Source organism: Mangifera indica, chromosome 7 (genome assembly GCF_011075055.1).
Source record: "Mangifera indica cultivar Alphonso chromosome 7, CATAS_Mindica_2.1, whole genome shotgun sequence".
Lineage (NCBI taxonomy): Eukaryota > Viridiplantae > Streptophyta > Magnoliopsida > Sapindales > Anacardiaceae > Mangifera > Mangifera indica.
The window spans coordinates 2615843-2642172 of record NC_058143.1 but is presented as its reverse complement, the minus strand read 5'-3'; the positions used below and the strand labels follow the sequence as shown (position 1 = coordinate 2642172).

Genomic DNA, 26330 nt, shown 5'->3' with positions numbered 1-26330 from the left:
TTTTTATCATCAATCAACCACAATTTATAGCCTTTTGTACCTGTAGGATAACCCAAAAAAACAGCTTTTAAAGCCCTAGGATTTAATTTTCCTTGATTTACATGAACATATGCAAGACATCCAAACGGTTTCAAATGGCTTAATGATGGTGGTTTTTTATTCCAAAGTTCCATAGGTGTTTTAAAATTCAATGCAGATGAAGGTGATCTATTAATCAAATAACATGCAGTGGCAACTGCCTCTGCCCAAAATCTTTTGCTTAAACCTGAATCTGCCATTATACACCTAACTTTATTCATAATGGTTCTATTCATTCTTTCAGCTAACCCATTTTGTTGAGGTGTTTCAGTACATGTTCTATGCCTAAGTATTCCTGCTTTCTTACAGAAATCTGAAAAAGGTTTATTACAAAATTCCAATCCATTATCTGTTCTTAAAACCTTTATTTTTTTGTTAGTTTGATTCTCAACAAGTGTTTTCCATTCTTTAAAACAATCAAAGGCTTGATCCTTATGTTTTAAAAAATACACCCACACCCTTCTAGAGTAATCATCAATAAAGGTTATAAAGTAATGAGAATTAGACAAAGAATTAGGGATCTGTGGAGATCCCCACAAATCAGAGTATATATACTCTAAAACATCCTTAGTTCTTTGAGTAGCAGAGGCAAATTTAAGTTTATGTGATTTACCCAAAACACAATTTTCACAGAAATCCAAATTACCAATCTTATCAAGATTAATCAATTTCTGTTTACAAAGTTCATGCAATCCAGCAACACTTATATGTCCAAGTCTTTTATGCCACAAAACAATTTCATCAGATTTAGGATTTAAATTCATAGAATCTGACACAATAGAACCTTCCAAAATATACAGCCCCTGATTCAATTTCCCTTTCATAACCACTAAGGACCCTCTCATTACCTTAAGAACACCATTTTCAGATTTAAAAGCATATCCATTTGAATCTAAAGTACCTAAATAGATTAAATTTCTTCTTAGATTAGGCACTAACCTCACATTTTCAAGAATTTTAATAGAACCATCATGCATTTTAAATTTGACACTACCAACAGCAATAACATCACATGACTCATCATTTCCCATTAATACTTTACCTCCATTCAAGTATTTAATGTCAGTTAGCCAATCTTTCCTAGGTGTTATGTGAAAAGTGCAGCCTGAATCCATAACCCATTCCTCACTAAGCATTCTCTCTGTTAATGTAAGAACCTCAGCACTCTCATACCCTTCTAGGAAATTTACTGTGTCATGGTTTTCATAATTGTTATTATTATTATACAATTTCTTTTTCTCTGGGCAACTCTTCTTAAAATGACCCTCTTTATGACATTGCCAACAAGTTTTCTTACTTTTAGATTTGGATCTAGAGGTTTTCCTATTTTTCAGATTATTTCTCTTTTCAGTCCTACCTCTAACCTGAAGCCCTTCATTGATTGCCTTCCTTTCAAATTTAATTTCTAAATCTTTTGATTTTAAGACACCCAATACATCATCTAAAGACAAAGACTCCCTACCATATTTTATTGCAGCTTTAACATCTTTAAAAGAATCAGGTAAAGAGTTCAAGATGATTATTGCTTGGTTTTCATCAGATATCTTCTCTTCTATATTAGCCAAACTAATGACAATTTTATTAAATTCATCCAGATTATCATCAAGAGATTTGTTAGAAACCATTCTAAAACCAAACAATTGTTCCTTCAGGTAGATTTTATTAGTTAGAGACTTAGTCATATACAGTGACTCTAATTTCAACCAAATCTTTGCAACAGTATTTTCATTATCAACCTGTCTTAAGACATTATCAGATAAATGCAAGATAAGAAGACTATATGCAGTTTCTAAAATTTCAGATTTCATATCAGGGTCCATATTTTCAGGGAGAGCAGATTCACCACCCAATGCCTTATTACATTTTTGATGAACAAGAACAACATGCATTTTCTTTCTCCACATATTAAAATCACGCTTCCCATCAAATCTCTCAACATCGATTTTTGTTTGACCCATTGTTAATTAAGTATTTACTAATCCAGTTCTTTACAAACCACAATAACAGAAAGAGATCAAAGCAAGCTATTTATTATTTTATTTCTTTAAGCCACAGTGACAAAATATCTAACACATGAACAATATAGTCACAATCGGCAAACAGAGAACAAATAGCAAGCAAAAAATAATTTCAGCTCTTTCAGAACAACAATTTCAGAATGTAAAGAACATCAAGATAAACAAATCTTGAACCAAGAAACACTCCAAACAATTTTCTTCAAACAAAAATAACAATATTCAACTCAAGAGTGCTCTGATACCACTTGTTAATGTTTGATTTTACCGAGTTTGAATATTAATCAGAGTTTCGGATCGATTTTCAGTCAAGAATTTGCATAAGAATCATATAATAAACCATACACAAGTCAACACACCAATATTTACTTGGTTCGGGTTCAAAAGATTAGAACCCTACATCCAAGGCAGAGGAATCCTCTAGTAAATCCACTAATTTGTAAGTAAAATAATACAACTTACAGATTCAGAAGCCAATCTAGCATTACAGACATAAACGGAAACGAATCCAACCTTTCGACTCGAATCCTTCCTAAACCCGAGCACCACAGCGACCTTGTACACTGACTCAAGTGTTTAGACAACTAGATTTAAGCAAAAAATAGTGGACTGATGCAGTTCTTGTAAACCTAGCAGAGAAGAATGAAATAATCCAGAAGAGAAAAATATTTCACAAAGGCTGCCTTTTTCCTTTTCAAAGAAATAGCCACGTAAAACCTTTTTTTCTCTTCACTTTTCTTTTCTCTAAAACCAACTAATGGTTATAAACCATTAGTTAAAGCATTAAACCCAGCAAGGACAAAGCTACCCCTGGATAATAACTATAGCCCAAACTTTGCTCAAACTTTGCTCCTTATTTACAAGACTGCCATTAGTTTATGTCACAGACTTAACAGTTTTCGTTTAGGATTATTATATGAGGTTCAACGGCTTAAAAAAGGGCTAGTTAGATAAACGACATTCTTCAGATTGTCGTTTGTTTTCTGGAGATTTCTGTGCCCTTCTTCCCCGGTTTCAGTTGGTTCAATATTTTAATATAAATTCAGAAAAGAAAATAAAGTAAAAGGCAAAAAGGCACACGTGCAAAACTTCACACATGTGGTGAAAAAACCTTTGAAAAACTGTGTTTTGCCCCCCACCACATGGATTCGTGTGATGGGAAACTTTGAAAATATCCAATACCTCCCCATCTCTAACAAATCTCACCATGCGAATTTACATGGTGAATGCCAAATTCTCAAGGCGAGATTTGAAGTTCCAAACTCCGTTTTTCGAATCCCATTTTATTAACAATCAACTCTACATCTATTCTAATACAAAACCTTTAAAAGAATTCATCCAAAATACCAACGAATCAATCGATTTCATCCACTGTTTAAATTCATGTTGTGTATAATCTGCCAATTTGAATGGAAAACTACTTCTATGCAGTACGTTTTTATACAACATATCAATTTGGAAGCCAATTTTGCACTTTTGTTAATGTGGTATACTCTCACTGGTTGGTTAATAAGGCTTGCTGGCTATTTTGTTTTCGTTGGCTATTTTGAATTGGAAAAATACTTCGATGCATTATGTTTTAATACAAACTATCAATTTGGAAGCAAATCTATGAGACTCTTGGTGAAGTTTAAAAAAATTTCCCCCCCTTAGTATCAACATAAATGTGATTTAGGACGGTAGGATGAGAAAAAATTCTCTGTTGTTATTTTGTAGGTTGAGAATGCATGCCTATATTCCAATTTGACATGAGCTTGATGCATAGATTACCATTAATGAACTTTTTTGAGACTAAATTTTTTTTATTGCTACATGCTTGGGCAATTTCTTGGTTTGGTGAAAGCTTCATCAAATGATAGTCTTTTTCTATATAACATCACAGCTCGTGGCGAAATACTGTAGGAGATGCTTAAAAAATGATGAGTTTCATGCATGTACTTGACGGGGTTGAGCTGCATCCACCAGTATCTGATGTTTCCTGCAACGGTCTTGCTGCCAGGGTATACTTCTATGCTTATCCTGTTATTTCTTTGAGATCATTGTTTGTTAGACTTGACTAATTTGATAACTAATGGGAATTAATCATGGGTTTTATTGTGTCTATGCATATGCTAGTCTGACATGGTTGTTACAGCTTGAAAAGTGCAGGATGTTAATTGAAATTGCTGGAAATTACTTAGATGGAGGAGGAAATCCTTTCCATGGAGATGCGGCGTGTAATGAAGTTTTAGAAGGGCATGGTAGTGAAATTGGATCCATGTTGAGGCATGAATGTCTTTGCACAAGTGCCGCCTTATTGCTTAAGGTTCTTTAAAAAGTGTTGCTAAGATAAATGCTTGTAATCTCTTTATTTTGATTGAAATCTGTTTCTAACAAGTCATTAGCTATTTTAACATGGCGAATAAAAGTAGTAATATGTGTAGACCTAGTTTTGAGTACTAAATTAGATACTCAAATTATACTTACGATTAATATTAATTTATCCTTGATTAAAATTTACTCAACCAATACATTATCTGAATACTTAATTAAGCATTCAAAATTATGTACATATAGTTTTATTGATAATATTTTATCGATGAAACAATAATATTCCTTTGTGACTTAATGGATTAATACTCATAGTTTGAAACATTGGGTTGGATATCCGAGTCCGGACACAGAAAATTTGTATTCAAATGGTCAATCTTTGTTCTTTGGCAACAAGCACAGAAAGTGGGAAGCCAACTTTCGGGACTTGGATCAAATATCCGACCATTCAATCTTTGAGTAAGTCTCTGTCATTGTCCAAGACATGAAGCTCATGCAATTTTGCCTCACTTTCATAATATTTTAATGTGATAATGACACTCGGAGAGATCGAACTTTTTTTTTTGAAGGAATTAAATTTTATTTTTTATTGAAATAATTGAATTTTTAAATTTTTTTATTGTTAAAGAGACTAACCTTTCACTATTTTTTATAGCAAAAATCAAACTAAACACCTTGTATGAGGGAAAAAAAAAAAACCAACTTTAATTCAATCTGTGAGTAAGCCTCTCATTTTGCACGACATGAAGCTCAACCTCATGCTCATTTAGTCAAAGTTCCTCTTTCAATTTTCCATTTCTTTTTTTCCTTCTTTCAGGACTTATTTGTAATTTCCCTTCAACATCAGGTGGGCAGGACCCATCCGTCATAATTTACAGATACGGTTGATCCGGAATGGTATGTAACAGGAAATTGACCTAATAGAGTGGCATCTTCTGCAATTATATTCATTTCTAGGGTCTTTTCATTTCCAAAACCTTACTTATATTTACCTAATAGAGTGGCATTTTCTGCAATTATATTCATTTCTAGGGTCTTTTCATTTCCAAAACCTTACTTATATTTACCTAATAGAGTGGCATCTTCTGCAATTATATTCATTTCTAGGGTCATTTCATTTCCAAAACCTTACTTTTATCTACCTAATAGAGTGGCATCTTCTGCAATTATATTCATTTCTAGGGTCATTTTCATTTCCAAAACCTTACTTTTATCTACCTAATAGAGTGGCATCTTCTGCAATTATATTCATTTCTAGGGTCTTTTCATTTCCAAAACCTTACTTATATTTACCTAATAGAGTGGCATTTTCTGCAATTATATTCATTTCTAGGGTCTTTTCATTTCCAAAACCTTACTTATATTTACCTAATAGAGTGGCATCTTCTGCAATTATATTCATTTCTAGGGTCTTTTCATTTCCAAAACCCCACTTATAACATATATGCCCCTTCCCTTCCCTTACTAAATTTGATATCCAGCCTATAAATCTTCACTCACGCCAACAAACAATGGCCTTTTTAGAAACTATCAAAGAATTTTTCTCTTGGATTGTCAGCTTCATAACCTCCAAAATCTCCCAAATCTGCCTGAGAATGTACCCGCCTTCATCGTCACAACCACCGTCTTCCTCTTCTACTGACATAGAATCTCAACCAGTTGATGTTCCTCAACAAAATTACAACCTCTTTCTGCACCAGTGGAAACATGTTGTCACGGCATTTTGCTTGGAAGCTGCTCTTCAAATAGCTTTGGCGTCTGCCCAAATCCAATCCCAACTCCCTGTTTCTTTTCATATCCTCTCTTTGGCTATCTTGCTCATCTTTCTTTCACTGTTTGTTTCAAGCTTCATAGGCAGCAATTTTACTTCACGAGCTCGAGTTTTGGAGATGGCATTAGGTCTCCTGGTTACCACCACTGTGGTTTTCACCATCACAATTCCATTTCCTCTGAGCCTCAAGTGCGTTTCATGGGCTCTGTTTGCAATCTCCCTCATCACCATTTTGATATGCAGAGCCTCAAGGTCTCATTCTGTTCTTACTCATTGAAAAAATTAAACTGCCTTCTTGCTGTTTTACATGTTCTGTACCTGTCTAATTTCCCGTTTTTTGTATTTGTAATGAGATGGTGTAACATTTCTCCGGTTTTATGTTTGTCATATGTACTCTGTTTTTGTTTTTGTATTGGACACTCTTTGTAATCTCCTGGCTTTCCACTGTCATATCTTCAAGTTCATCACAATCAGTTGGTTGTAAAAATAGTTGATGATTATTATGCATGTAGCAGGAAATAGAAAGCGGATATCTATGTCCGAATATTAAATCAAGTGCTGGCTCAAACTTTAAGATCATAAATAGAAAATCAGATTACTTTTAAATTCGCATATCCGGATGGAATTTTGGCATTACATTACATGTACCAAAAATAAATAAATAAATAGATAAAACAAGCGTAACATGCGACAGGCAAACTGAAATCTTGGAGCAAATATTATCATAAATAGGAAATTATTGTTATCATACAAACCACTGGAACAAAAATGCAAAATAATATTTTGAACCCATACTTCCTAAATTCGGATATTCTCTTAGGAGATTCAGGTTATAGTATATACAACGCAAAACATGTAGGAAAAAGAGTGATTTGAAGTCTGTGACAATTCCGATATCCATATATGAGTCATTTATATAATTTGACTTCTCTCCGAGGATGTATCCATGGCATATTGTTGACAAATTTATGTGGAAGATCCAAAAATGCAAGGAAATATATTATAGATTATAATTGAATTTTAGAGGATAGCCTATTAAGAATTGGAAAAGGAGCTCAAGTGTAAACCCATTGCAAATTAGATGAATTAGTTTCTACTATTTTATCTAATTTTTTCATTTTATTTTTAAAAATTCACAATTTTTTCACCTAAATTTTGAAAAGTTACATTTTTCCCCTTTAAATTTTAATCTTTTCCTTCATTTTTCGAGTAGCATCTCCATCTCTGCTCATTGTCACTTTTTCTTTCAACGTGTTTGTCTCTCCATTGATGCACTCTCTCTCCTAACATTGATAGTTTGTCTCTCTACAAATCGAAATGTTGATTCATCTTGAATGAGAGATTCAATTAACAGTTGACCGCGATCTATTGTCGATCGTTCTCTTCAACCAATCTTTTGATGAAAACATTCGCTTTTAAAAGAGAGAGTGAACGAGTTCCGATTTGTAGGGAGACAAACCGTTGACATTGGGAGAGAGAGCGATGACAACCAAAGATGGAGATGCTTCCTACAAAATGAAGAAAAGAAAAGATTGAAACCCTATAGTGGAAAATGTAGTTTTTTAAATCTTAGGTTGAAAAAATTGTGAGTTGTTAAAATTAGGGTAGGATAATGGGAAAAAATTTTATTTATTTAATATTATTAGTGAAGTAATATGTTTATTCTTATATCTAATAAAAAAATTTAATAAAAATTCGATGATAAATAAATATATAAGTTTTTAAAATCTTACAAGTAAGAATTTGCAAATGTACTAAACTTTGAGGGGGGAATAAGTCTTTTGGCCGAAATGACGTACTGATGGGTTACTATAATGATGGAAAAACAAGAATCGATCAACTGTTCGATAAAACATGAAAACTGATACCAACATAATACGAGTAAAGGAAGGCATGTGGGGTGTCCTCAAAAGTCAAAAAAAGTGATTTTCCAGGTATAACCTAAGTCTTGCCAGTTTTGCTAAAGAAAATTCATAATTTGTTGTAACTATTGACCATCCATATTCATTCTAATACTTTTTTTTTAATCATTGTGCAACTATTTCATATGGAGGCTTTCACATCAAGTTACTTGAAATTAATTAATTTCATTAACATTTATTGTGCCTTATTTCAGGAACACTACATCAAAATGGAATCTACAGTACTTCCAAAGTGATACAATGATTTGGACATTGAAATTGTAGTATTCTTGCTGATATATTAGAAGAAATATGTATAACTTAACAAATTAGATTTCCAACATTATGAGATGAGACTATATCAATAAGCAAATTTTATAAACTGCAGTTCATAAGATTTCATTTCATTCTAATTAATCATTTATCATAGTAACAAAACAGGTTTGAGATAGGGGCAAATTACATACTCCCTCCCCCATATTCACCACCATTTTTTTTCCCAAAAGGGAAAAGGAACACAGGTAGACTATTTGAGCTCAAATTACACATCATTATCATCCTCCCACATTGGTGGTGACAAGTATGAATGGACCAAAGATAAAGGTACCAGTGGCCGTGGAAATACATCATTAAAATTATTGTAGCCACAATAGCTTGTAAATAATGTAACCTGGGCCTTTCTTTGAACAACATATTTAGAGCCATTTGCGCTTCCCAAACAATCACAAGAAATTAGCCCATCATTTCACACGTGTCTGCACTTTTAAACAATTTATCAACATTAGATACAAAGATACAATTGAAATTATTATGAGACGAAGAACAAGAGGCATTTTTACATGTGGAATTCTTCTGGATCATTGGTTACCTTAGAAGGCTTACATCAATAAAAGAAATCACAACAAAACTATCCAATGTCAATCTAATCCTTCCATCCCTTGGAGTGACCATCTTCCATGTATAGTATTTAGTTCTCAAATACAGGTTGCTCGTAAGGTTATATGACACATTTACAAGTATGAAATGTATTAGTATATGAGATTTTTGTGGCTAAGTATTTGACTTGGTTCTTCCATCATATGTGAGTGGGAGATAATGGATCTGGGTCCACCTATGATTCGTTGACCCGACCTGGTTTTCTTACTTGTCAAAGGACAGTTATTGGGGGTTAATAATTACCAGTTGGACTCTTATTTAAAGTTTAAATTGCCTCCCAAAAAGAGAATAACACCATTTTTATCAGAAAAAAAATACTCTTGTAGAAACCAATGCACATATCTTGTTTCCCTAATAAAAATGCAATACGTGAAGCAAAATAGGTTGTGGAAATCGACTAACGTCAATACATCACACCAGATTCGAAGAGGTTTCGTCAAAAATTGAATCTAGGTACGTAAATTTCTATTTACAGAATTTTACAGAATTTGATTCTAGTATGTTTGATTATTCTCAATAGAAAGATAAGTATATGTTGGAATAATATTGACTATTGTGGACATTGGCATGTAATTTTGGGTGAACCATGATAAATTGCAAGTTTTTTCTTTTTGTTGTTCACATTAGTTTGAGTATCATTGTTTGTTTTATTGATTATACGAACTTTTTGATTTGATCATTTTCTATATAATTTGTAATGTATGCACATCAACTAATTAAAGTAAACCTCTTTAGGAATATAATGTATTGGATAATATTTGAGCAATGCCATGAGGACATAGTTTTGAGTATTAGATTGAATACCTAAATAATACTATCATCAACAAACTAGATTCTTATAAGCCAAAGACAGCCTCTCAATTGTTACGCTAAAACGAGAAGGGAGCTTATCTATATATCCAAGAGATTTGCACTTCTCTTGTTCGTAAACAACAAGAATATTATCCTTGATGCAAACAATGAGTACAAACTTAAGTATAATTGATGATATATTATCATGTAATTGAATAATTTTAAATTAGAAAAAAAACAACACTTAATCATACGATGATATATCATTCTTTGTACTCAAGTTTGTATATATTGTTTGTACATATAGTACAACACCAACAAAATTATTTTTTCCAAGTATAGACACGTGATTTATAAAGACATATGTAAAAGAATATAATTTTGTTAATATATATTAAATTTTATATTATTTAATAATTACATAATTTTGTTCAAAATTAGTTATCTTACCTAAGTGTAACTTGATAAAACAAAGAAAATTTATGGGGCCTTTGATTTAGGTTGGGATAATTTATTTTTATCCGATAATCTATCATTTATTACTTTCATTATCATATTTAGTTTGTCAACTAATAAATTATTCTACTAATATTATAGATAATATAGTAGTTAATTTGATTACTATCTTTACGATAGTTAGTCAAAAGTTATCAAGATTTGGACAAATATACCTAAATTTTCAATTAAAATAACAAATAATATAGAAAATATTTAAAATTTAATAATAACAGGACAACTAAAAATAATTTTAATGTATCATTACATGAAGAATATTTTAGAAAATACACAAAGAAAATGTTCTAACATAAAGCATATTAGTTTAAACCAAAAACACCCAATAATTATACATATATTTATTAGGAAAATCTAAAATATTTAAAGTGAAAAAGAAAAACAAATCACTGTAAAGGCTTGAAAACATGTTGAATTTAAGCAAACAAAAAAAAGAATTTTAGTCATGGATTCTGCATTGGTTAACCCTAATTTCTTGAATTCAAACAATAATTTCTTAAAAAACAAAAAGAAAAGTGAAGAGTAATAAACAAGTTAGTATATAAGATTACCTATAGATCTCATTGAAGAGATTGAAGATAGTCTATGATTGCATCCCTCATTTCTAGGATACTGTTGTTTTACTAAACAAAATCTTTCAAATACTTGATTTTATCACTGATATTTACCTTTAGCAGCTACGTAAATTACACAGATATCAGAAAGAGAAAATAGGAGATCATTGAAATTGATTTAACATAAAAGATAAAACTGTTAGTGTAAATATATTTATGTCAATTACTTATCATATATTGTTAAGATAAATCTGTATGAATTAATAATAAAATAACCCATTAGACCATATATAATAGCCCACAAGACATGTGTTTAGGCCCAATAAGGTTTGTCGGATCACAATTTAGTGGAAACATGACAGTATAACAGTATGATCACTTGAGTCTCATTGGAATATTCCTATCTCAAAACTAATATTATTTTTTAATAAATATACTGTATACTGGCGTGGTCAAAGTATATTTAGAAGATCACTTGACCCTAAAATTTTAGAAAAACATATATTTTTTACAGCAATTAAAAATTTTGATCTTATTAAAATTTATCAACTTAAATCTTTTAACCCCACTTATTAGAATATTAGAATTCCTGACTATGCCCTTAATACTACATATATATATATATATATATATATATATATATATATATATATATATATATATATATATATATATATATATATATATATATATATATATATATATATATATATATTTATACATATTGATATGTTTTTTTTTTTAATTTTAATGACTTAAGAGTTATGTTAATATTCTTAAAAATTAAATATTAATGTATAACCCTCCTTAAGGTACTGTTTAGGACCATGGATTTAAAAATTATATTGATTGGGCTGACTAGTTTGGTCTCACCGAAATTGGGCGCAAGCCTTGTGACTAATGACAACAAATAATTTTTGACAAGTTGAGAGACTGCTAGACACCCTGGGGAGGCCTTGAACATCTTCAAATTCAGAACTTGATCTCTATTTGGACAAGCCTAAAATTCCTTTAGTTGAAGAATTTGGTTAATTTAGTTCAATTCAATGCTATGAATCAGCTCTTGAAATTGGCTCTCTTGTCAGCGCAAATTCAATCCCAACTCCCCTTAATCCTTTCCTGTCCTTTCTATTGCTACTTATATTTTGTTTACAGTTTCTTTCGAGCTTTATCGGCCACCGTTTTTAATTCTAAAGCTCAAGTTTTGGAGTAAGCAGCAGGCCTCCTTGCTGCTACAACTGTGTTTTTTACCATTGCGATTCCATTTCCTTTGTGTACCTGGGCTCTGTATGTAATTCCTCTATTAACTATTTTGTTCTTCTGAACACGGTTTTAATTTCTTTGTACTGTTTTATCTTGGTGTTATTGCTGTAATTTTCCTTTTCTTTTTTATGTTTGGTATAATTATTGTCAAAGTTCCTTCCATTCCTTTTTTTCATTTTATGTCAAATATTCTGTCGACATTAATAAGTAAATATTTTTCTCTCATATATTTTCTACTGTATTGTTTTGTGTTATAAAGCCTATCAAATTTTGTCTTGAAATTCTTGATCACTTCATCCGTAAGGCATTACAGACATAAGTTTCCCTATTCGGTTAGTGGGTAGGGGGCTTGCTTTACAGTGAGTTTGAGGAAAATAAAGGGCAGCACCCCCAGACCCTTAAACAGTTTGGGCTAAACACATGAAAAATCATTTTAGGATTACTTTTAGAAATAAAAAACCTAATATATTTTCTCTCATCTAAAAATATTCCTCTGTTGTATGAGTGGTATAAAAATTTATAAATAAATATATTTATTATAATAAGAAAGATGCCCATTACACAGGGCTTTCCGGAGGCCTGCACTTTCCCTTCATTTTCCTTATTTTTCTCACAATTCTCTCCGGCCTCCTCTGCTGTAATTCCCTTCTTTTATCCGTCACAACCAACTTGCTCTCCTTGATTGTGCCACGTTTCATTGTCTCTTCCAGTGGTCCATGCAATTGAGTATTGACACGTGTCCAAGCTAGCTACTGCCATGTGTCTTCTTCCCTCCCCACTCTCTTTTCCTCGTGTAGTACATATGTGAGCTCTAAAGACTAAGTCAATCAGAGAATTTCATAAACTGCAATTCACAAGATTTCATCTTATTCCATCCAATTAATCATTTGTCATAGAAACAAGTTCTTTAGATTAAAAAAAAAAACAAAAATACTACTTATAAGAGTAACTAGAATAGATATTAATTACAAGAGGATTAACCATATAGTAATAGCAGAGGTTTGAGATAGGGGTAATTACATACAGACACAGACCTGGGATTTTCTAGCATTCTTCTGCACATTCTTCCTGTCCCCTGTCTCTGTTGTGATCTTCTGCTGTTTCTGCATTCTGCACATGTTGATCTGTTGTACCCTCCAAGTCAACTGTCCCTCCCTCAGCTAGCATTTCGCCATCTGTTTCATGTAATTTTCCGCCAAGTGTCATTCTTTTAGCTCTCTTTCTCCCTTTTCTTCCTGGTATAAACTTTGACCCTACCCATCCAGAGGCACCTTGTCCTCAGGGTGCAATTGAGGGAAAAGTCTTCTGATGTTCTCATATAATTCCCAAGAGCATTCAAAGTCGGGAAGCTGCATCCATTTTATAAGCAGCTCGAGATCTCCTTGAGGGGGATACCTGTATTTCAAGACTGCTTCGGCCTGCACAATTAGCACTTCTTCTTCGCTTAACCCTTCTTGTAAGGGTTGGCTCTTTGCTGCTGGACCTATCTGGTTTTTTTAACTGTGAAACACCGGGTGTATTTTAGCTGGCATGGGAAGCTTCGACTTATATACGACCTCCCCTATCTTCTCTCTGATGGCAAAGGGACCATAAACTTTGGCCCTAACATTGCCTTACCCATCCATCTAGAGACACCTTGTCCTCAAGTTGCAATTGAGGGAAAAGTCTTCTGATGTTCTCATATAATTCCCAAGAGCATTCAAACTCAGGAAGCTGCTTCCATTTTATTAGCAGCTCGAGATCTCCTTGATGGGGAATACCTGTATTTCAAGACTGCTTCGGGCTGCACAATTAGCTCTTCTTCTTCGCTTAAGCCTTCTAGTAAGGGTTGGCTCTTCGCTGCTGGACGTATCTGTTTTTTAAACTGTGAAACATGAAACACCGGGTGTATTTTAGCTGACATGGGAAGCTTCGACTTATATACGACCTCCCCTATCTTCTCTCTGATGGCAAAGGGACCATAAAACAAAGGACTTAATTTGTCATTAAGGTGCGATGCCAACGAACGGATACGATATGGTTAAAGATTGAGATGAACCTAGTCCCCTACATTTAATATTACCTCCCTGCATTGTTTATTCGCTGACTTCGTCATTTGTTCTTGTGCCCTGTGCAGGTTAAACTTAAGTGCATCCAACATCAGATTTCTTTCTTTGATAGTAGTGTTCGCCTCTTCTATTTTTTATTCTTTTTCAACCCATCTAAAAATTGGCAGTGGATCTCTCCCATATATCACCTTGAAATGTGTCATCCCGGTCGAGCTATTGAACAATGTGTTATACCAATATTCTGCCCAAACTAACCACCTCGGCTAACTCTTAGGTTGTTCAATGCAAAAACACCAAAGATATGTTTCGATGCTTCGGTTTACTATCTCTGCTAGACCATCCATTTGGGGGTGATTTGCTGAGCTAAATTTGAGATAGGTGTCAACAGCTCTAAATAATTCCCTCCTCCAAAACCCACTCATGAAAACTCGTTCCCCGTCAGTAATTATAGTTTTAGGGAAGCTGTGGAGGTGCACAACCTCCTTAATGAAAATTTCAGCTACCTCCTTGGCTGTGAAAGATGCTGAAGTGTCATCAAGTGTTCATACTTTGAAAGTCGATCAATCACCACAAGGACCGTGTCTACTCCTCTTATTTTTGGTAGCCCCAAAATAAAGTTCATCAATAAATCTTCCCAAACCTTCTCTAGTATCGGTAACAACTATAGTAGCCCAGCAGGCGACATCACCTCCTATTTCATGCATTGGCACATGTCGCATTTGGCCACAAAACTTTTAATATCGTCTTTCATTCCCTCCCAGTATAGAGTGGTAGCAATCCGCTTGCATGTTTTGTAAAAACCAGAAAGCCCCCCATATGAAGAAGAATGAAATTCAGTTATAAAAGATGGAATGAACCTGGATCCCTTAGGTATCACTAGTCTACCTTGGTATAACAAAATGTTTCCCCTCATTGAATACCCTTGGTGTGTCGTGGGCTTGCATAACATCTCGTATTTAATTTTGTTCTGTTTCTCATCTTCATCAGTTTCTTTCTGTAAACCCTCATCTCATACCATTTGTGTTACCAAATAAGCATGTAATTATTCCATAAATTTGGGATTACAGGATAGTGTGTTGATGACTTTGTTCTCACCCTGGACGATACACAATTTGAAAATCAAACCCCATAATCTTAACTAGCTACTTCTGTTGCCCATGGCTTAGTACTCTTTGTTCTGTCAAGAATTCCAGGCTCTGTTGGTTGGTTCGTATCTTGAAATGCCTCCTGAGTAGATAATGTCACCACTTTTGAAATGCCAACATGATCGCCATCAGCTCACATTCGTATACTGATTTACTTCGATCCAGTATTGAGTGTGCCTTACTGAGGAAAGCAATCGACCTCCCTTCTTGCATTAGCACTGCCTCCTCTCCCACTTCTAATGCATTAGTTTCTCCTAATGTCGGCATCACTAGCACTGACACTGTTATCATGGCAGATTTTAAAGCTTCAAATGCCTGCTGAGTGTCCACCCCCCACTAAAACAAGTTGTTCTTGCATAGATTGGTTTGAGGCTCGGCTATTTTTCCATACCCCTTTACAAACTTCCAGTAGTATCCCATTGACCCAAGGGATCCTCGAAGGTCTCTGATGTCACTCGGCTGTGGCGAATTTTTCATTTCATGGATCTTGCGAGGATCAGCCTCCACACCACTTCTGGATATGGCCTAAATACTTTATTCTATTTTGTCCGAAGGAGCATTTCTTTTGGTTCACCACTGGATGATTGTCCTTCAGCAAGCTCAGCACCACCCAAAGATGCTACAAACGGTCCTTGAATTCTCTTTGTAAACCATGATGTCATTGAAAAATACCAGCATGAATTTCCGCAGATAAGGCCTAAAAATGGTGTTAATCAAATTCTAGAACATGACAAGAGCATTAGAGAGGCCAAAGAGCAGTACTAAAATTCGTAATGGCCCACATGCATCCGAAAGGCAGCCTTCTCTACATCTTCTCATATGTGGATTTGGTGGTATTCGGATTTAAGGTCCAATTTACTGAATACGACAACCCCAACCAACTCGTATAAGAGTTCCTTGTTGGTTAGCATGGGAAACTTTTTAGGGATTGTCACCAGGTTCAAGACTCGGTAATTGACACAAAACCTCCACCCACTGTCTCTCTTCTTGACTAAATGCAGGGCTCGCAAATGGGCTCACACTTGGATGTACTACTCAGACTGTCATCATCTCCTACACAATCATTTCAATCTCATTTTTTTTGTAGTAGAGGTACATATAGGGTCACAAGTTTGGGGTTGTGTTCCATTCATGAGGGTGATGGCATGGTGCAAAGCTCTCTTTGGCAGAAGTCCTCTGGGTTCCCCAAATAATCCTTCAAATTCAATCAGCATCTCAACAACTTCAGGAGGGATTTAATTTGTTCCTTGATCATCTAAAAGGTCCCGTAGTTCCATCTCTAACCAATACCCCTCCTTTTCTTCCGTGGCTTTCATCAATGCCTTAAAAGATGATTCCAGCAATGATAATGACAAATCCCCCTTCAGCTCTATTTTCGTACTCCCAAGTAAACCTCAAAATCTATCTCTTCCAATTGGTTTTTATGTCTCCCAATCTATGTAACCATTTAATTCCTATTATCAAATCCACTCCTCCCAAGCGGAATGGAAGGAAGTTCTGTGTTATCGTGATGCCCTGCAGTGTGATCGTTACTCCCTCACATTTACCCACCCCCTTTACTCTGTGGTCATCTCCCAACACCATGGCGAACTGTGCGGCCTTCATCGGAATTTTCAGTTCTTCCAGGAGTTTCTCCGAGAGGAAGTTATGAGTCGCTCCGCTGCCGATCAGAACTAATACCTTCCTACCCCTCAACTCCCCCACCATTTTCATTGTTTTTGGACAGCCAATACCAACCACCGAACTCATATTCAAACTCACCATCCTCTCTTTATTCATTTTCTTCGTCCGCGTGCCAACTTCTAAGAAGCAGAGGAAACTGAACACTTTATATACCTATTGTTTTAAGCGTTCTATACTTGTCTAATTTCCTCTGTTTTTGTATTTGTAATAAGATGGTTAAAAGACGTCTGGTTTTATTTTTGTCACATGTCCTCTGTTTTTGTTTTTTTATTTAATAAATGGGAACTCTGTTTTTGTTTTATATTTTATTTAATAAATGTGAAATCAAGTGATGAGTGGATCAATGATTTGGACCAAGCGTTGAGTTGGTTAAGAGTTTGGTCCAAGTTTGACCGATCTGACTAACCGTTTGGATTAGTTTTATTAGCTATTATATATATTAGACATATTTTTTGAACAAGTTATAGAACATATATATTTTCAGTCTAATGAATTTTGAACCAGCTCCATTGTAAAGGTTAAAACAAGTTTTAGCTTTAACTTAGATCAGACTAATTATTGAATCTAAGTTGGATCAATTGATACAATTTAGATTTTAAAAACCATTGAATCTCAGTTGGATCAATTGATATGGTTTAGATTTTAAAACAATGGAATGGATTACTCGTGACAAAGTTGAAGAAAGAATTAGATTTTTTGAAGTCAAATGGAATTTTGGCATTACATGCACTAAAAATAAATAAATAAAACAAGTACAATATATTAACGTGTGACAAATTGAGATCTTGAACTAATTCACTAATATTTAATTGCAACTCATGACGACCTTAAAAATTGATTTGGCAAAACGGGTTAGTTACTCGCAAAACCTGTGGGTAAACCATCTAAAAATGAATATGCAAGATAAATTTTCTTTCCTTCACACAATATTTACATACTTAAAGAGAAAAATTATCGAAAATTAAAAAATGAATATATTAAAATAATAAAAAGCAAAAGAAAAAAGTAAAAAATTAATATTAGTGAGTAACCCAAGGATTGACCTGTACTCGTAGAGCCGGATAGAGTTTTAGATATCATTTCTTATATAAGTTGACTCTTTTTCAACCCACACCAGTATTGACCTGACTAATCTGCCCATTCGTCAGGTCTACTTAAAAACTCTACAGGTTCCTTGCCTAATTTGGGCCAAATGATTATTTTTAAACCAAGGTTTGATGAAATAATATTTTCCACTCTTTAAATTTAAAAAAGTCGTTTTCTCAATTAATCTATTAATTTTTTTATAAAATTGTTGAAAAAGTAAAAAAGAAAAAAAAAACCCTCTAGCTAAATAGCACTTTACCCTTAAAAATTATATTAATTTCAATTAAAAATAATTAAAAAATTATTAATAAAAGTATAAATATGAGTGTTAATGACATATAATAATATATTTGTGGGAAAATTATAATTTTTTAAAATGTTAGGGCTATGAATGAATTTTTTCAAGGGTTTTGGAAAGTTGAAAAAAGTTTGGAGTTTTTGTTTGTAATAATTTTTTTAAAATGACATTTTCAACCCTACAATACTATGTATAGTTCAATCAGATAGAGGTATTATTGTAATATTTTAAATTTGTAGGATAAAATGACAATTATTACACAGTTATTGTAATATTTGGACAAATTGACATGAATAGTTATTTACTATTAATAACAAATAACTAACTTTGACAAAAGAGTAAAATGATATGAGCAATGTCATGTGTACATATTTTTAAGTATCCAATTACATATAATATGTTATCATATGCTTTTACAATGTGCTTTTGCAAAAGAAAATAATTAGATTAGTAATGTGCTTTTGCAAAATAGGTTTGAATAAATACACAAAGTAAAGAAAATGTCAGCCAGACTTTCATAAATAATGAAAAAAAAATATAGAAAGAATTATATTTTTTTGTTGTATATTTTCGGTTAAATTATTTAAATTTTGATGTAGCATTTCGATGGGATGTAGAAGTGAATAAAAAAAAGAAAAAAATGAGAGACAATTTTTATTATCATGTACAATTTTCATATTAGTTTGAGAAGATGAGATGAACAACAATCAAGATGTAAACATCACGTGGCAATTGACAATAAAGCTTGAGAAGTATAATATTTTGTCAATTTTTATACAACAAAATGTTAATCCTTTTTGTATTAAAAGGATAAAAAACATATCACACATTCAACAACTTAATTAATTATTTTCAATAAAGTTCAACCAATATTTTGTACATGCCAATTTGAATTTGAAGTCATCATCAAGATCATTATAATCATAAATATCTTGAATTTCATCCACAATGGAAGAAGGCAAAGAAGGAATTTCACCTGGCATTGATAAGAAATCACGTGCCATTCTAGATAGTATTGGATAAACTGGAGATTTGTGACGCCACCATTGCAGAACATCAAACATTTCATCTTGAGGAAACTCTTCTATCGAATAGCAGTCAAGTTCTGATTTTGAAGTAACATTATAGTCAAAGTTTGAAGAGGATGATGACATGCCCTTCACATATTCATTGAAAATATTTGTAACATCGTCAATCGCTTTTTGAAAGTGTATCTCAAAATCATTATCATAAACCATTTTGTAGATATCTGCTACCATCTCCAATTTATACCGTGGATCCAAAAGGACCATGACTTCTAAAATCGACTGAGAATTCTTCCAATATTTTATAAGACGTTTTATGATCAGTGATGCAAAGTGGCAAAGGTAATAATTATCACTTTTCCCCAACTGAACCAATTTGAAAAATATGTCACAGACTACTTTAAAATTCGCTTCATTGTTAGAATATACTAACTTCGAAATTTCATTTTTGTAATCAAGTAGCCCTTGCCAACCCTTATAGAGCAAAGTTGCATCATCCCAATCCTCTTTTGTAAAATTGATAAACTTGAAATCAGGATCTATATGCTCCAGTTCATTAAATGCTTCTTTACATCTCATTACCCATTCAAGCACTCTAATGCTGTTATCCCAAAGAGGAGGAGTACTTTGGGAAGTTACTATTTTGCCCATGGACAGAGCTTGATGTACCGCACATTCAAACTTTTGATCATTGGATGGTGTGCGGACGTAGTCCTTAAGCTTAGACGCTTTAGCAATAATATTATTTGGCGAAATTTCTTTCAAAATATTGAAAAATTCCAAACAAAATATATCTAATAAAGCATAACTCGGAACATCTATCCCAATAAACGGAAGTGAACCTCTTTTGTTGAACCAGTTGTTCAAATTCTCGGTAGCTTCCTTATATAGTTCTCCATCACAGATAAACATGGAAAACATTTTTGTGTGTATGTTCCAATCCACAAGCAAAGACTTCAAAATTTCATAGTCATCATCTTCATCCTTATCTTCACAATTTTCCACAAATATAATCATGTTTCTCAATTTCCAACTATCATCAACAAACCAGATTTTCGCCAGGCAAAAACTCTTCCAATAAGACCTATGAAATGTTAAGCTAAAACGAGAAGGGAGCTTATCTATATATCCGCGAAATCTATACTTCTCTTGTTCGTAGACAACAAGAATATCATCCTTGATGCCGTTTAGCCCATACTTAATAATCCTTCCCACAAAATCAAAGCCATTTGAATCTGGGCCAATTATATTTTTCTCTTTTACTTTATCTACAACTGCACTTAGATTTCTCAAACTAGGGCAACTTTGTAAATGATTTTTGAGATGTGTGGTTCCACTCTTACTTGATCCTACAAACTCTTTTTTACAATGTTTACACTTAGCCCATTCCTTTCCATCTTGGCCTACATGCTTTGTGAAGTCCTCCCAAACCTTTGACCACCTTTTTCGTTTTGAACATGATAAACTTTGTGCATTTGGACCCCTCACCACATCATTCTCTTGATTTAGAGTAGACCCAAAATAGATATTTTGTTGAGTGATCTCCTGTTAATAGACAAACAACTCTATCACCTAATAAACTATAGAAACCAAACAAAAATTGAGTTTAAGGAGAGAAACTGAATCTCTAAAACATATTTAAGACAACCAAGTCAATTTGTATAGTTTTCTAGCAAGTACAAAGACATTGGCTAAAAACTCCAAAGATTATTGAATATATATTTTTCTATATTAATTGAAGCATTTATAACTTTAATTTCTTTCAAATATATGATATAAAGAGAGGGAAAATGAACCTGTACATGGTGTTGTTCTGTTCCATTGATGTTGGAAGATAGAGTTGGCCCTCCACGTTGCACTAAAGATTTAATATCCTTCCCATTTTCAATGAAAATAATAAAATAAGAAACTTTGTCATTTTGGTTTGGACAGACATGCTCTTGTATAAAATATAAATTTTGTTTTTGAAAAAAGTCCATTTAATGTTATTCAACTAAAAAAAATATTTTAAATTTTTCTTGGAATTAATTTTTTTTCCTAGTAGAATTATTCTAAATTGTTTTCTATTTGAATGAAAGTTGAATTTTGTCTAATTTGTTTTAACTCTGAAATACTCTAAAATCGAAAACCAATTCATTCCCTTCTATTAAAATTTCTCCTTTTCAAATTTTCAATACTATAAATAAAATTATATAAAAGCAAGTATTCTTTGAATGGAAAAGCTGTAGGACCCAATTTTCCTTTTCCTTTTTTATTAAAGATTCATATAAGCTGGTTTAATAAATCGATTTTTATTAATTGAAAAAAAGAATCATATACTTCGATTAGAAGGCAATTTTTCCTTTACATGAAAAAGAGATTCTAATTATAACAAAGTAAAAAATATATGTAATATAAACGTCAGTAAAATACCTTTCAACTTTTGTTCAATAAAAGATAAAATTATTTCAATAAAATGAGAGAGTTTAAGTGACGATTTTTCTACCATAACTTCTTTTTCATGTCAAACTCTATGCAATCAATAAAGTTTCATGAAGTAATTATAGAAAGTGATCCATAACTCCACTCATCCTTCAATTTAATCCTTAATGGAAAGATATAGATAAAAATGTGCATAATTCAATTTAAACCATAAAAACTAAATTGAACCGTTTAAAAATTATAGTTTAATATAGTTTAGATTGTAAAATGATTTAGTTTGAGTTGAAAATTTTTAAAGTTGTTTTTTCCAGTTTAGGTTACGTTTTGGGCAATTTTCAAATTGAACTAAATCATATTTTTTTACAAAAGTAAATTATATAACTATATTTGATAGAATTTTCAACAAGTAATTAGGTGTTTATTTTTTCATACTTATTTTTTCTTATATATTTTATCATTTTCTTTACATCTATATTATATATATTTCATACTTATTTTACATGTTTATATTATGTTATAGAAAATTATAATTTTATTAATTTTATTAAATAATATACATTTAGAAATAAATTATTTTAATTGGTTTAAACTACAATTCAAACTATATGTTTTCAGTTTGATTTGGTTTGGTGTGAAACTTAAAATGGTTTGAGTAGGTTTGAAAATTTTTTAAATCATTTTTTGCAATTTGGTTGGATAAATCTCTCAAACCGGCCCACGTATACCCTAAATATAGAAAATGTTTACAATTTAAGGTCCTTAGGTAATCAATTTTTAAAAAATTACATATACCATCGTTTTGCAAAATTGGATCTCATAGAAGGTTTTACATTTAAGAACATTTTCTCATCTTGCAATGGTTGGAGATCGGTCTTGATATTTCACAAATTTTATTTCATATTGTATTATATGTAATTTCAATTTATGTAGATAAATATAGATAGTTATTTGTGTCTTTAACATTCAAACCTATATATATATATATATATATATATATATATATATATATATATATATATATAACTTTTAACTTTGGAATATCATGTAAGGTTACCTGTAGATCTCGTTGAAGCGATTGAAGACAGTCTATAATCTCATTCTTCATTTCTAGGATATTTTTGTACTGTTGTACAAAATCTTTCAAATTCTTGATTTCTTTACTGATTTTTGACTTTTGTAGCTACATATATTACACAGGCATCAGAAAGGGAAAACAGGAGATCATTGAAATTGATTTAACATTAAAGATAAAACTACTACTTACTAGTAAATAATCTGGAGGAGTAAGTTGAGTTGTGATAAGATCCATCTCTTTCCTTACAAATGAGCCTAAATGATTTGATATGTAAGCTTTTGAATAAGAGAAACTGATGAAGCTTGCGCTGGACAAATATTAAATAGACATTAGGCAAGTGAGTGCCGGTCTCTTTGCTCTTTCATTGTTCGTCTTTATCTTCTGTTAGTCAAACTAAGTGGTTGGTAGAAGTTAAGCTTTTGAACGATAGAAAACTGATGAAATTAGGGTCACCAATGGCGGCTTCTTTGCTCTTTCATAGGCCTCTGACAGTCAAAAAGAAAGAGGAGTGGTGGTCGTTACATTTGGAAGTACCTTTCTGTGCGTTACAGGAGATAAATATATTCTATTAGCCAAAAGACTGTTTCCCACCCAAATTTTGAATTATTCTCCAAGTCATATCCACAGAGTTTAAAAAACTCAAAATATCACCCATAGATCAGCTATCATTGAATTTTTTTTGCTAGAAATAAAGAAAAAATCATTATTTTACTAATAATATTAAAAAATATATAAAATATATTTGTTTTTCTCTTAAATTTTAAAAACTAACAATTTCACTCATACTTAAAGTTTTTTAACTTTGAAAAATCATAATTCCCCTCAAATCTAAGGTTTTTTTCCTTCACCCCATTGACCACTATCTCTGGCGTCAATAACCTCCTCTCTTCACTCTAAAATGTTGGTCAGCGTCTCTGACAAAGAGATCAGTCTTTTTGTCTCATCGCCAAAGAAGATAGTCGAAGGAGAGAAGAAAAAAACCTTAAGACTTGGAGGAGAGGGTATTTGACTTTTCAAAGTTAGAAAATTTTAGGTAGGGGTAAAATGATAGTTTTTAAAACTTAGGGAAGAAAATGTAATTAATTTTATTTTTTAATATTGTTAGTAAAATGATAATTTTACTCTATTCTCTAACATAAAATTTTAACCTCAACTGGCTCATAGGCAAAGCTTTAAGTTTTTCAAACCTCATAAATGTAACGTTTCAAATGTATCAAAACTTGGGTAGAAAATAGTGTTTTAGCCTATTTTATTTATGTATATCTATTTATCATCCATAAATATTTAACAGAAAATTAAGCTTTTTGGGTATAGTTTAATCATACTTGGACCCTTAAGTAATGTATCACAGTATAAAATTTTTACGATAGAATATATGGTGAAATCTCCTAATGGCATGTTACAGTTGTTGAAATGAAAATATTTTTTATTATTTCCGTAAAGAAATAATTCTTTTTTTAATCATTTTTAATGTCCATTGAATAATATTTCAATAAAATTACAATAGGATACGTTTCCACGTTTCAGAAACGTTTTCATTTTCGAAACTCCCCGAAACTTGTAGGAAATGTTTTGAGTCTTCAAAATTTTTGAAAAATTTTGAAACACATTTATTTTAGAAGAAAAATCGTGAAATCGATTAAACACATATCTTTTATATTTTCAAATCGAAAATATCTTTAAATCTCATATTGAATTCATCTCCTCTCTACTTTTTGATGTGTTACTCATCTTTTTCCCAACATATCATATAAATTAGTGTATATTGTTGCTTTTTTCTTAAATATCTACATACGTTTGCTTAAAAACAATTTACAATAGGTTTTATGATTCTATTTTATAATATTTTTTCTCTTTATTTTTTTTATTATTTAGTTTTATATTATACAAGTTTATGTATTTTTATTCTAAAAAATTTAGTATTTATAAAAAAACCCTTATATTTTTTATATTTATAAGTTTTCTCACGTTTCCATTTCTTATATTTTTTTAAAATGATTATTTAACATAAAAATGAAAACTGTAGAACAAACTACTCTTGATATATCCAAAGATGCTAAGTATTGTCTTAAAGTGAGTAGTATAAGGACCAACCATGAATTATCTAACAATGTGAATAACATATGTTATGTTTGGTCTAGTGGCAATTAGATATGTTATTTTGTGTCTCAAATTGACGAGGGCATTCTGGTAATTAGTTGTGTAAGGGTTGTGATGTCTTTAGCTTAGAATGCAAGGGCATTTAAGTAAAACCAAGGGTTAGATATTAACCCAACCTTATTAGAGAGATAATTATAGGGGAATTAAAATAGATCACTTCTTTCCTTTAGTTTTGACGCATTGCATTCTCTTTGGAGGCTACCTAAGGCTTTTTGGTTTGCTTTGATTGTGTCGGTTTTGAGTTTCCCGGTCTATGAGAAGGTCGTTTCTTCCTTTGCTCTTCTGTGTTTAGATTATTGTTGTAACTTTGCATTGTTAATCTTAGAAACTCTTGTTGTATTGTTGAAACTAAACTATTATTAGTGGATTGGACTAGAGAAAACACTTTTAACTTGGATGTAGGTTTAGTTGTAGGGGATTCAATCATTCCTAAGTTTAACAAAACCGATGACAATATCTTATGTCATAAAAGACTAGGGCATCTAAGTTTGATGGGGTTGCAAGAGTTGGTTAAACATAAACTAATAGATTCTAACAGAATTGATGTTTTAGATTTTTGTAAAAATTGTGTTTTAGGTAAAGGTAAAAGACTAAAGTTCACTACAACAACTCATAGATCTAAACAGGTGCTAGATTACATTCATTCAAACTTATAGGGATCTCCACTACTACCTAATTCCCTCTCTAATGCACATTATTTCTTAACATTTGTTGATGATTATTCTAGAAGAGTTTAGATGTATTTTTTGAAGAGTAAAGATCAAGCATTTGATTTTTTAAAGAATAGAAAACTCTTGTTGAAAATCAAACAAGTAAAAATATTAAAGGGGTTATTTGAATTTAGAACATGTGGATTTGATAGATAAATTTTACAAAGAAATATGTGGTGGTAGCGGGCGATAGATAAAATAACTGCAACTTGCGGTCTAATCCGGTTCACAATTCCAAACCGGCCCAGCACATTCACTGTTGAGTCAACAGATGCAGTGTAAAATAAATTAATAAAATATTATTTTTTATTGTGCCACAGTTTTTTACTACACCTTTTCTTTTTTACCTTTTTAATTTTACGTATACCACTTCAATAGAAATTGTTTCCAGCGTTGCCGACGTTGCTCAAATCTAGACCTGTGTTGCCGTCGACGCCATTGCTTCAGTCCTGCGTACTCAAAACGGTATGGAGAAGTACTATGAGGTTTATGATGTAAAGAGAGTGGAATATATGTCCTTCTGGAATACATTAAATGCTGAGAAGA

The 26330-nt window shown here is 32.1% G+C and overlaps 1 protein-coding gene and 1 long non-coding RNA gene across 2 annotated transcripts; both read right to left on the bottom strand.

Moving 5' to 3' along the window:
* Positions 1-8432: 8432 nt before the first annotated feature.
* LOC123220386 lies at positions 8433-9002 on the bottom strand. The gene is made up of 2 exons (XR_006503039.1): positions 8944-9002; positions 8433-8830 (listed from the first exon to the last, which is right to left on the bottom strand). It is a non-coding gene; the product is annotated as an uncharacterized LOC123220386 (long non-coding RNA).
* Positions 9003-19076: 10074 nt separating this feature from the next.
* On the bottom strand, positions 19077-23433 carry LOC123220382 (zinc finger BED domain-containing protein RICESLEEPER 2-like). Its single transcript, XM_044642595.1, has 4 exons — positions 23104-23433; positions 22894-23019; positions 21215-21292; positions 19077-20963 (listed from the first exon to the last, which is right to left on the bottom strand). Exons 1-4 carry the CDS (start codon positions 23146-23148, stop codon positions 19236-19238), a joined length of 1977 nt encoding a protein of 658 aa, XP_044498530.1. The 5' UTR covers positions 23149-23433; the 3' UTR covers positions 19077-19235.
* Between the last annotated feature and the right edge of the window lie 2897 nt (positions 23434-26330).